Source organism: Nyctibius grandis, chromosome 6, assembly GCF_013368605.1.
Source record: "Nyctibius grandis isolate bNycGra1 chromosome 6, bNycGra1.pri, whole genome shotgun sequence".
NCBI lineage: Eukaryota > Metazoa > Chordata > Aves > Nyctibiiformes > Nyctibiidae > Nyctibius > Nyctibius grandis.
The window spans coordinates 42,873,865-42,886,137 of NC_090663.1; the positions used below are offsets into that span (position 1 = coordinate 42,873,865).

At 39.2% G+C, this 12,273-nt stretch overlaps 1 protein-coding gene across 4 annotated transcripts in view; it reads left to right on the forward strand.

The window, feature by feature from the left end:
• GLRA3 (glycine receptor alpha 3) overlaps positions 1-12,273 on the forward strand; it is a 103,191-nt gene that overhangs the window by 61,430 nt on the left and 29,488 nt on the right. For all 4 annotated transcript variants that reach the window (XM_068403639.1, XM_068403640.1, XM_068403641.1 and 1 more), the window contains one exon: positions 11,286-11,423. In XM_068403639.1, the coding sequence (XP_068259740.1) occupies positions 11,286-11,423 (138 nt within the window). The remainder of the gene's footprint in view (positions 1-11,285; positions 11,424-12,273) is intronic.

Below are 12,273 nucleotides of genomic sequence, written 5' to 3' on the forward strand. Positions count from 1 at the left end.
ACTGCATTACAGAAAGTGATGTGCGCATTGTTCCTTTCCCGCAACAGCACAAAGACACCATAAGGAAGATAATAGAACTGGAGTGTATTTCTTATCTGCCAGGGAACCTCAGGTGTCTACCTGAGTGACAGTAATTATGGACACACTAGGTCAATGCCTACCTGTGCCTGAACTTGTGGAAAGCATACCTCTTCTCTCCTTTACATTTCAGTAGCACAGAAGTTGTCAACAACTCATCCTATAGTTTCCACTCTGCAGACCGGTGGGCTCAGCCCACTGTGTATACCTGAAGTGAGACCTGACACACAGCTACAAAGAGTTAAATATCTGTAGTCTTCAGCTCCCGACCAACACAGGATGAAAGGGCAGTAGTAACTGTACAACTGCTGCTGAACCCACAGAAACTAATATAAAAGTGAATGCTGAAAATCTATAGGCTTCAGCAAGGAATATTAGGTTTGAGAGACATGGTAGAGGGCTGGACCCAAAATGTTATTCTTCTCTGAAATTTGGGCTAATAAGGATAAAACTGTAACTCCCGAGGGAGAGATTCCATCAGAACAACTTAGAGGGCAGTGCAAGGGGCAGACCCTTTGCAAAGTGGCTTAGAAGTACATAGAATAAAATCCTGCTTTCTTGGAGTTCCGCCATAAATTTATCTTTGAAATGCATCACAGCAGATTTCTGAAGCTAGTATTTTTAGTGTGTAATGTGTATTAGAAGAATTTATTCTAACCTCCAGCCAAAACCAGATTTGTTAGCTCTGTCAGATCTTCCCCCTGCTATGGTGCTTGGAATTCAGGGCACAATTCAAACTTCTGCCATGTTCTTAGGAACAGTAATGTGCAGGCAGCCTATCCTGGAGGCACACTGTTGGGATGCCTAACAGAAGAGTAGTGAAATAACTCTAGTCAACATGACTGTAGTCCTTGCCTCAGCTGGATACCTAAAAAACTGCTTGGTTTGCTTAATAGATCCAATGTTACTCCTGGACTTGTACCTTATTAAACATTAAAGAAATAAGAACGGAATTTAGATAAATCACTGGGATAAAAGAACTATAAACTAAATTCTGTAGTGGAACCAAACTCTCTTGTACAAAAATGCTAGATATTCAGCTTAGTTGTTTCATGCCATTCATGTGTTTGTTTATTGAACAAGAGGAAAAGAGGTTTTAATATGCCTGTAGGTGTTGTAAGATGACATGAGAAGTATGGCCTTCCTGGAATAAAACAGAAAGAGTAGAAAATTTACAAGATATATTGGTATTCAGCTGGATCACAAGTTTGTTCAAAAAATTTATTCCTTATGGCTTGGAATAGTACTCTAAGGGTGGTTAAAAGGAAAGAACTTAGCAAATAAGACTGTGCCAACAGAATTAAAAAAGGGTACCTTGGAATTGCCAAAACAATTGTGTTTCAAAGGTGTGGAGTGCCTGAAGGTTCAAGGGAATTGCTTGCCTTGAATAACAAACCCTGTTTTTCTGTAATGATGTAGTCCTTCAGTAGCCTGGAGAAGAGACATTAATACTTTCAAGACACTTCAATAATTCTTCAGTACAAACTTGTTGAATGTCCACTGTCTTGCCTGTGAGATTATGGGCTTTTAATCCCTACAGATGATATTGAATTAGCTAAAATAAAATCTTCACATTCTTAGCATGCATGTAGACAACTGATACAAATAGCTTGGTTCCAATAAGTTCTATAGAGTTAAGTTCTATAGAGTTATGCGGACTGATGTAGGTTGAATGGAACACTATTTGTTTAAGGTGAGCTTTGTTCCTATACTTTCAAAATTGGATGAATGAAAAAGTTATATTTATTATTAAGATTAATAACAGTGTTAAAAACCCCACAGATACGATCTATTCTTTTCTTTCAGGAACCTCTTATACGGGTGTTGATAACAACTTGGCAACTCCATTTTCAAAAAGATAAGATTTTCTGGGAAAGATGATTGAGACCAAGGGAAAAGTTTGGTTTTCTCTTTTCCGGACACTATAGTTGCCCTTGCTACTTAAAAATATTTCAGCAGGATCACGTTCTTTTTCCCTGGAATCTTTCCTGAAACCTGTAATTGAACATGCTTAAAATTTTCACTCTAGCTAGACAATTTTCAGTGCTGTCTAAAGGCTAGTGTGTCTGTCTTATCTACCTTCTGCCAAAGAGTTTTGCATAGATTAGATAAATTAAATAGACTATCACTATAGTTTCATTTTATTTGACGTCCAGATATTTAAAATCCTGCATCAACTATTCCAGGCACAAGTCCTGACAACCACTCCTCATCCAATGCCTTATCTTTTCCACCTCCTCCATCCATAAGTGTGACCACACAGAGTTTTACTTTCACTTTTTTTACACTTATCACCAGCTCTGTGACAGATCATTTTCTAAAGAAAAGCTTCTGCAGGCCAAATCCAACTTTCCCAATTGTTTCAGGCCCTTTACACTGTCAGTTAATTCTAAGGTCTACTTAGTTTGCCAGTTCTTCATATTCATCTCAGGCGGAGGTCTTAGTCTGCCAGTACATGCTTCACTAACTAATTACCTGGAATGACTTCAGGCTCCTAAAAATGAATTGTCTCTTTAAAGAGAGCTGTTTGCTGAGGGGCTACAGTGCCATGCATACACCCAGTTCTTGAGTTTTGCTGAGAAATACTCCCTCCAGCAACCTTCTCCTCCTGGGAGGATAGCCTTGTCATATAATTACCAAAAATTTATTGTCTACTTTTGCATTACAGAGGTGCAAGACCTCAGACTTTGGGTTAATATAGACAGTATTACTGTAACCTAAACAGGCCTGTAACTTCTGAACACTGCTGTTCCACATAACAATGTGGGTTTTCTGTCCTTTCTTTCCAGTTCTATGATGACACCACTTAGATTTTGTGTGATTAATAATATCTTTATAGAATTAAGTAAGTGCAGACACCTGGACAGTAGCCAGACAGTAACAAATACATTGCAAACTGCACTCTACTTCAGCCACAGCAGCTGGTTTGTGTCCCATAACATACAAAACTTGGCATCTCTACTTCCTCTCTCAACCTTCGTGCATTTACACCCTGCAAAACCGAACCCTAGCACACTGCATTTCAGTGACAGAAGTCCGTACTAATCCACTTGATTTAGTTTAGGTTGGCCTGGTCCTGCAGAGCACTACACTAGACAACAGCCTCCATTGCTTTCAGCTATTTCTGTATTATAAAAGGGTCATTTTTTCCGCCGTCAATGAAAAAGTGAGCTGCACCCTCGTACACTAACCAGGCCAGTGACTGACTGTCACTAAAATGTAGCCACTAGGACTTCCCTTCATAACACTGTGTTTCCCAATCACCAGTAATAAAAATTTCTGGTAGCAATTTATAATAGTTACCAAGACCACCTCATAGTCAAAAAAGAAAAATTCCGTTTTAGTGAGAGGCTGAATATCATGTTGGGCTACAGCAAATGCGAATCACAGAATCACAGAATCACAGAATGTTAGGGATTGGAAGGGACCTCGAAAGATCATCTAGTCCAGTCCCCCTGCCGGGGCAGGATTGCCTAGACCATATCACACAGGAACGCGTCCAGGCGGGTTTTGAATGTCTGGAGAAGGAGACTCCACAACCTCTCTGGGCAGCCTGTTCCAGTGTTCGGTCACCCTCACCGTAAAGAAGTTTTTCCTCATATTTATGCGGAACCTCCTGTGTTCCAGCTTGCACCCATTGCCCCTTGTCCTGTCAAGGGATGTCACTGAGAAGAGCCTGGCTCCATCCTCATGACACTTGCCCTTTCCATATTTATAAACATTAATGAGGTCACCCCTCAGTCTCCTCTTCTCCAAGCTAAAGAAACCCAGCTCCCTCAGCCTCTCCTCATAAGGGAGATGTTCCACCCCCTTAATCATCTTCGTGGCTCTGCGCTGGACTCTCTCTAGCAGTCTCCTGTCCTTCTTGAACTGAGGGGCCCAGAACTGGACACAATACTCCAGATGCGGCCTCACCAGGGCAGAGTAGAGGGGGAGGAGAACCTCTCTCGACCTGCTGACCACAGCCCTTCTAATACACCCCAGGATGCCATTGGCCTTCTTGGCCACAAGGGCACACTGCTGGCTCATGGTCATCCTGCTGTCCACTAGGACCCCCAGGTCCCTTTCCCCTACGCTGCTCTCCAACAGCTCTGCCCCCAACTTGTACTGGTACATGGCGTTGTTCTTGCCCAGATGCAGGACTCTACACTTGCCCTTGTTATATTTCATTAAATTTCTCCCCGCCCAACTCTCCAGCCTGTCCACGTCCCTCTGAATGGCTGCGCAGCCTTCCGGCACGTCAGCCACTCCTCACAGTTTTGTGTCATCAGCGAACTTGCTGACAGCGCACTCTAATCCCTCATCCAAGTCATTAATGAATATATTGAATAGAACCGGTCCCAGTACCGACCCTTGAGGGACTCCGCTAGACACAGACCTCCAACTGGACTTTGTCCCATTGACCACCACTCTCTGGCTTCTTTCCTTCAACCAGTTCACAATCCACCTCACTATCCGATCATCCAGACCACACTTCCCCAGTTTAGCTGCGAGGATGCTGTGGGAGACCATGTCAAACGCTTTACTGAAATCGAGATAGACCACATCCACAGCTTTACCATCATCTATCCACCGGGTTACGTCCTCATAAAAGGCTATCAAGTTGGTTGAGCATGACTTCCCGTTGGTGAAGCCATGCTGAGTGCCCCTAATGATCCCCTTATCCTTGATGTGCCTAGAGACAGCACCAAGGACACGTTGTTCCATCACCTTTCCAGGGATGGAGGTGAGGCTGACCGGTCTATAGTTACCCGGCTCCTCCTTCTTGCCCTTTTTGAAGACTGGAGTGACATTCGCTTTCCTCCAGTCCTCAGGCACCTCTCCCGTTGCCCACGACTTAGCAAAGATGATGGAGAGTGGCCTAGCAATGACTTCCGCCAGCTCCCTCAGCACCCGCGGGTTCATCCCATCAGGGCCCATGGATTTATGGATGTCCAGGTTGCTTAATTGGTCCCTGACCCAGCCCTCATCTACTAAGACAGATTCCTCCTCTATCCTGACTTCTTCTGGGGCCTCAGTGGTCCGGGGCTCCTCAGGACAGCCTCCAAGAGTATAGACAGAGGCAAAGAAGGCATTCAGTAACTCCGCCTTCTTTTTATCCTCTGTCTCCAGGGCCCCCACCTCATTCATCAGTGGGCCTACATTGCCTCTAGTGTTGGCTTTACCTGCAATGTATTTGAAGAAGCCCTTTCTGTTGTCCTTGACCTCTCTTGCAAGGTTTAATTCCAAGGAGGCCTTAGCTTTCCTAGTTGCCTCCCTACATCCTCTGACAACAGACTTATATTCCTCCCAAGTGGCCAGCCCCTCCTTCCATGATCTGAATGAGTAAGAGAAATTCATGTTCTGCTCACAAAGCAACAGAAAGAGAGATAATATAGTAACACTGAACAGCAAGAATTTACAAAGAATAGGAATAACCATTACGTAGCAATAGTTTACCCTGAAAGACAGATGTGCTCAGAAATAGGTTCACAGTTTCTCTTCCAAACACATAGAATGGGACTCCCCTCAGGTGTGCACACTACATTTACTATGGAAAGCAGAATACAATGAAAGCAAGGCACAGAGATAAAACATCTTACACTCAAGTCTTATTCCAAAAGTCAGGACTCAAGAGCTAAACCCTTATGTCCACTACAGAATAAGCTCCATACATCTATAAGCAGAGTTAATAAACATTTAAAGTTATGTGTAGTTTATAAAAGCACTCTTCTGATTTGGCTTTGGATCATCTCTTTCTATACTCTTAGAGTTAAGTAGAATGCCACTGAAATTATTTTCCTAGACAAAATACAATGCCCTCCTGATAGAAACATTAGAAGCATAAGAAATGTGATTAAACATTGTCTTTGCTATTTTTGCAAACCCAAAAAATTATAAATAAACTGCAAAACTCATCACCGCATTAGCATTTGTCATGGGCTTCCATGGCATAGCAAATGTAAGGAGGAGACTCTAGAAACAGGTATCATCAGGGAGACAGGGTTTCTATAGGTGTGAATCTGAACTTGAAAAAGTGCAAGGGACATGATTCCTCATTGTATGACATTGTCCTGGTTTGGCCCAAACCAGGCCAATTAGTCTTGGAGAAACCAAGGTCACTGCTAAATTCCTCACTGCTTATGAGTGAAGAGCCAAAGGGGGGTCGCAGCTGCAGGGAGGAGCAGACAGGGCAGGTGACCCAGGATTGACCAATGAGGCATTCCATCCCATACATGTCATTCTCACTTTCCTATTTATCACTAACCCACTGCCTCCTGGAGGTGGGGCCCAGGAGGGAGGGGCCCTCCTGTCTCCCACTGATTGGTACCAGCTTTGCCAATTTTCCAGTTAAAAGCCTGCAGGTGTGATGGCAGGGGAGCTACTGCATTTTCCACTCTGCCTGTGCTGGGGGGAGCAACTCTACCTGAGGAAGATTTCCAAGCTCTCGGTCTTGGTTTTGTATATATTTGTATATATTTGATTATTTCTATTATTCTTATTATACTTTTTTTCATTACTATAGTTTATTAAAACTGTTTTAACTTTCCAACCTGTAAGTCTCTCTCCCTTTTCCCTTTTCCTTTGGGGGGGGGGGAGTGGGGGGGGTGGGGGGAGAGGGTTAACAGAGAGCGTCTGCCACAGGTTTAATAGCCAGCCCAGCTTTAAACCGTGCTGAGAGTTGGTTCCTCTATTTCCTCAAATTCAGGGTCCTAGATTGTGACAACTCTCCTGCCAGCTAGTTTCTGTGGTTTCAGTATTTATGGACCTAATAGCACAATAAAGACGCCTTTATCTTCCTTATTGCTTAGAATCCCTGAAGACAAATGTCTTGTTCTTTATAACTACTAATGACAGTGCAGTTCTTACAAGCTGGAGAACATATTTAACAATAGAAGACATATAGTGCAAGTTTGTACTTGTAACCGCACATCTGTTCAGAATAAAGTCTTCACATTTCAAGCCCACAGTTTGCTAAGAAGGTGATCTGATCATATAACCGTTCTTTCCTGCTCCATTTGCACAGTGATAACCATGTAATGGAATACAGCTTCTCAGATATTTTACCACATAGGCCATTTGGAAAATATACACAGTGTGTCTCTAATCATTGACAGCAGACCAATATCAGCAACAAGAATTTAGACTTTTAAAGTTATGTTACTGAATGATTTTCTTTAAATTGCTTTGAAGACAATACACATTTATTGATCAAGTAACACAAGCACCCAAGTAGGAGACAAAAGCTCAGGTGGACTTCAGGTTTAGTATTTCTAGAATTTAGTTTAAAAAGTTCTGCTTTATTTTGATTATCATGTCTTCTGATTATTTCATGAAAAATTAATGCACTGGACTGAATATGCAATATATTTATCAATAATTGGTAGAATAATCCGTTCCTAAGATATTCTACATGGACTGTTTCTGCATGCATCTAGCCAACAAATTAGCCCTTTCTGCTAGTGGTGCCATTATTCAAGAACACCAAAGCAAAATTTGAGAGACCACACAAAGATTGAATTTTACTATTTGGGTACTACTGCATTCAGATCAATTATTTTTAATTGCAGCTGTGTCTCGGGAACACTCAGCTTTAATCACGAGCTTGATCAGTTAGGTTGACTGGCGCTGCATAAACCTGAAACACAAAGAGCACCATTACTCACTTATCTGTCTTTCCTCAGATAATCAGTCACTAATCTTACACAGACAGTGAAATAATTTACTTGTTTTCATTTCTGTTCCTGTAAAACTCATTTCAGTAGTGGATGGCCGAGTGTACTTTTTTCATCTAGATGAGTAAGGTAAATGCATTTTAGTAGAGATCTTTTTTGTTGCAGCATCTAATCATTTCCATTTCGCAAATGTAGTCCTCAGTACTGCAAATACATATGCATGAATGATGTACATAGTCCCACTGAATTCAGGCAGTTACATCAGGATTTTAAAGATATCCATACAATTCTAATACTGTAAACTTTTATGACTGACAATTCTAGGATGCTAAACCTAAAAAATAACACTCTGCCCTTGAGGTGTCAAAATTTTCATTAACAAAGCTCCCTATGCTTCTGCTACTTGCTGAGCACTTACACACACACACACGCCTACACACCCCTCCCACACACTCCCCCATTGATGGCACTAAGAAATGTGGTGTCTTATCCATATCAGGATCTTCAGTCTCTACTTTGTTGCTGGGACTGAACCTCAAGGTAATTTCAAAATCTGCCATGATGTCTTCTTATGATGTTGGGAGCCCAGTCACTTCAATAAGGAACACTAATTACATTAATCAGCAGAGCTCCCAAAATTAGGGTGCTGGAGGACAGATTTTTAGGCTCGTTGCGTATATAATACCATACATCTAAACTGTAATAGTATATATACTACAGTATGGTAACCACTGACTGTTTTAAAGGGACATTTCTATAGAAATGCCTTTTTCCCTTTATACACAGTGCACACAATACCATGGGCATTCTAAGTGTTAAGCACTGTGCTATTCAGCAGGTCTTCTTCATAAAATTAATTAAAAAACAAAAATATTTTCTTTTTTTTTGAGACATTAAGGAAATTCAGTTAGCTCTATTAGTATTGCTGTTCCTCCTGAAAAAATTCTGGCCAAGAACAATGGGGGTTTTAGCACTTTTGTGTATAGAATATCCTGGGATGGGCCTAGGATATGAGCTGCAGTTTGTTCTTGCAAATTCTCTGATTCTGCTTTATTTCTGGAAGTGACTAGGTACTTTCCACTGTAGTCTTTCTTCCTTTTCTCCATGCCAAGAAGAAAGAATGATACAGTAGTTGGAAAAAAGAAAGAGCTTATTGGTTTATTTGGAATTATACCAAATAACAAAATATTTTCTGTTGGAAAATCAATACCTGTCCTTGTTAATATGGTTCACTAAAGAAAATTTAAAGACAAGTTTGTGTTATCAAATAGTTCAATATGCTTAAATAATTTATGTTTTCTCACTTCCCCAATTACAGGACTATTACAAGATTTTAGATTTCCCTAGTTCAATAGGCACATTTGATTTGGCCATGTATTTCACATTTAATAAAGGCCATAAATTTAGTAGAGACTAATCTGATTTAATTTAATATATCTAGTGAAAATATTATCTATATTATACTATTTAAATTTCTTTTCTATAACATAAACTCACATCTCCATTAAGATCATCTATATTTTAAGAGACCTTTACTTTATAAATATGGTCTTTACTTACAAAACTGAAGTTACTGTATTGAATGCTAAAGCTATATTTGGATATTTAAAATGTAAACATGATAAAAATCAATTACTACATCAGCATTTTGCATATACTGCTATTATTTTTAATAGATTGCACTATAGAAGAATTAGTGGACAGGGTAGATAATAAAAATTAAAAGCTCATATAGAGATTAATTAATCTGATTTAGTGAAATACATTTTGACACAGCAGTTGTTTCTTGTCAGTTCAGTAAGTTTTATTCAGGTGATATCACTTCTGGCCATAATCTACATGCTTCAAATTATAATCTGCTTTACACACAACTACTTTTTATCTGAATTCATGCAGAGTTTGATAAGAGCTATAGTTCTGATTTTTCATAGTTTATGGCATTTAATAGTGAATTTTAAGACAGTTTGTAGAATGTCACGCATTCGAGAAGACAGAAAAACAAGTGTTTCCTTGCACAGTTAAAGTATGCTTGTAATGACTTGAGTAATGTCTGATCTTAACTAAATACTTATTTGAAAGCATATGGTAGCACATTTATAGCATATTTTAGCATATTTATCCAGCCCCCAGAAAAATACCAAAGTAAACTGGCAGTCAGCCTGAGTGCCTGTGTATAAAGGTACTCCCCAAAAGAAACATAAAGAATCTAGAAGCAAGGAGAGGTGCTGAAAACAGTTTTAAATTTATAATCACCAATTCTTTGCTTATAGGTGCATTCAACACAGACAGATCAGAAAGGATGAAGTGTCTCAGATTTGAGGTTAGCATATCAGGGCATTATGACTGAACAGCCTTTTTAGATGTATTCAGAGAGTAATGAAGTCACTGAGTATAACAGGGGAAAGATTTATGCCCACATACCAAAGAGGTTATTTCCTTCACTGGAACTCAAAGTTTCAGTATTTACAGGCAGTTACATTTAGAAAGTTCTGAATAATATACTTTGAACAGTAATTTGTTACTGAAAGGTCAAAACATATTTCCAGTTATCAGTAGGTTATTCTCAACAGCTCATTAGCATTAGACTAAAGCAGAAAGGAAATATTGCAATGAAACAAAATGGATGAATGAAAGCTATATAATTTAGATGTGTGAAAATTACTCCCTTTTCCTTCTGGTTCAAGCTATTCTATGTGGCTCAAGTGTACCCTTGTTCAAGTCATTACAACAATAGAAGCCATCTAGGTTTAGATTTCAGTCGTAAAATCTCACTTTGTCAAAATCTGTTAGATTCTGAGAAAGTTTTAATCAAACGTGAATGAGAATAGGAAGCCTTTTATTTTTTTTCCAGTTGTCATAACGAGATAAAATTTATTCAGAAAAAAATTGGAATAAAACACCAGTGGTATACTGGAAATTTAAGGTGAAGTATGGATAAGTGCAGGAATCTGAATATTAAAACTGAATGCCTTTTAGTATCATAATATGTCACAGTCTGCTAATATGAGAAGATTACAATCAATTGCTTTCCTTTGTTTTGTACCAGTTTCAGAGAAAAGTACTTTTCCAATTCAACTAATACCTCTCTCCTACAGTAATTTTCATTCATTGTTCTCTTTGAAGAATTTGTACCTAACAATTCAAATTGACATAAATCCATAAACACAGCTTTGTCAATCCACTATTTCACCTCAAATAAAAGAAAGAGATCTTAGAGTGAAGGGCCTATTTTATCCTTCATGGGCTGGGGAGGGTAAGATTTTCTCAGGCACCCAAGAGAACTGGATGTTTAGCTCATTTTGATGCTTTTGTTAATTCCATTAATGGACTACCTGACTATTAAGATTTCTCAAAGAATGCATAAGACTGGCTTTTTTTTTCCTAGTTCAGTATGGTTTAGAATGGCAGATAACACTTTTTGGTTAACAGGTACAAGCAGACCCCCTGTATTTTCTCCTGTTTATGACATTTACTTATGTCATCACCATATGGTATGTCCCTGCTTTTCAAAGCTTGCAGCTAACTTAGAGTTTATTTGCGCTTTTTTTTTAGTTGGATACACAATGAATGATCTCATTTTTGAATGGCAAGAAAAGGGAGCAGTTCAAGTAGCAGAAGGTCTTACTCTGCCACAGTTTCTGTTGAAAGAAGAAAAGGATTTATGTTACTGCACCAAGCATTATAATACAGGTAGGAAAGCATATTAATGATTAAAACTGTAAAGATATTTAACATTTATTGTTATTTTGGAGAGTTGTGGGGTTTTTTTAAAATATTCTCGCTGAACTCACAAGAAGATTAAAATGTACAGGTGCACTGTGCAGGATAATGCAGTCTTAAATAACTGATACAATGAAACAAAACTACCTGAAGGCTGGTCAAACTTTTATTTCAGTAAATTCAAGAAAATATGTAGTTGAAATAATTCAGAAGCAATTCAGTCAGGAGTTTTATTTTTACAGTGGGTGCCATGACCATATCTACACTGTGGGATCTGAAGCAATACTGAAATCCAAAGGTCCGTATGCGGTGCACTAAGCATGGCCTGGCTCAGTCAGGAAGAAGGGATGCAGGGTTGCCAAGACAGCTATCCCTGCCCTAGTTCATACAGCAAGGGGGCAATGCAAACAAGCTGAAAGCATCCTTAGTGTACAATGGCCTTAGTGTCCAAACTAGACATGGCCTTTCTGAGTTGAAACCTTTGTAGAACTGCCATGTTTAGCTCATCATCTCTGGGATTATTTGAAAAAGGTGGGGTTTAACATTAATAATATAGTTATTTTCTTTTTAATTCTAAAAAATTATCTCAAAAACTAGACAATCACAAGTATATAATCCTCAAAAAACACGTAGCAAAGGCTAAGAATGTATAGCTTCCATCCTCTTATGGGAAAAGAAATCTAGAACTCTCTCATTCTAATCCGTATCTCTTTTAATGTCTACTCTCCACTATAATTCTAGATTAAACATATCTTGAAATTTGAGTTTAGAATGAATCATTTGGATTCTGCTGAAATGGTAGAGGGGAGAAAATTCAATA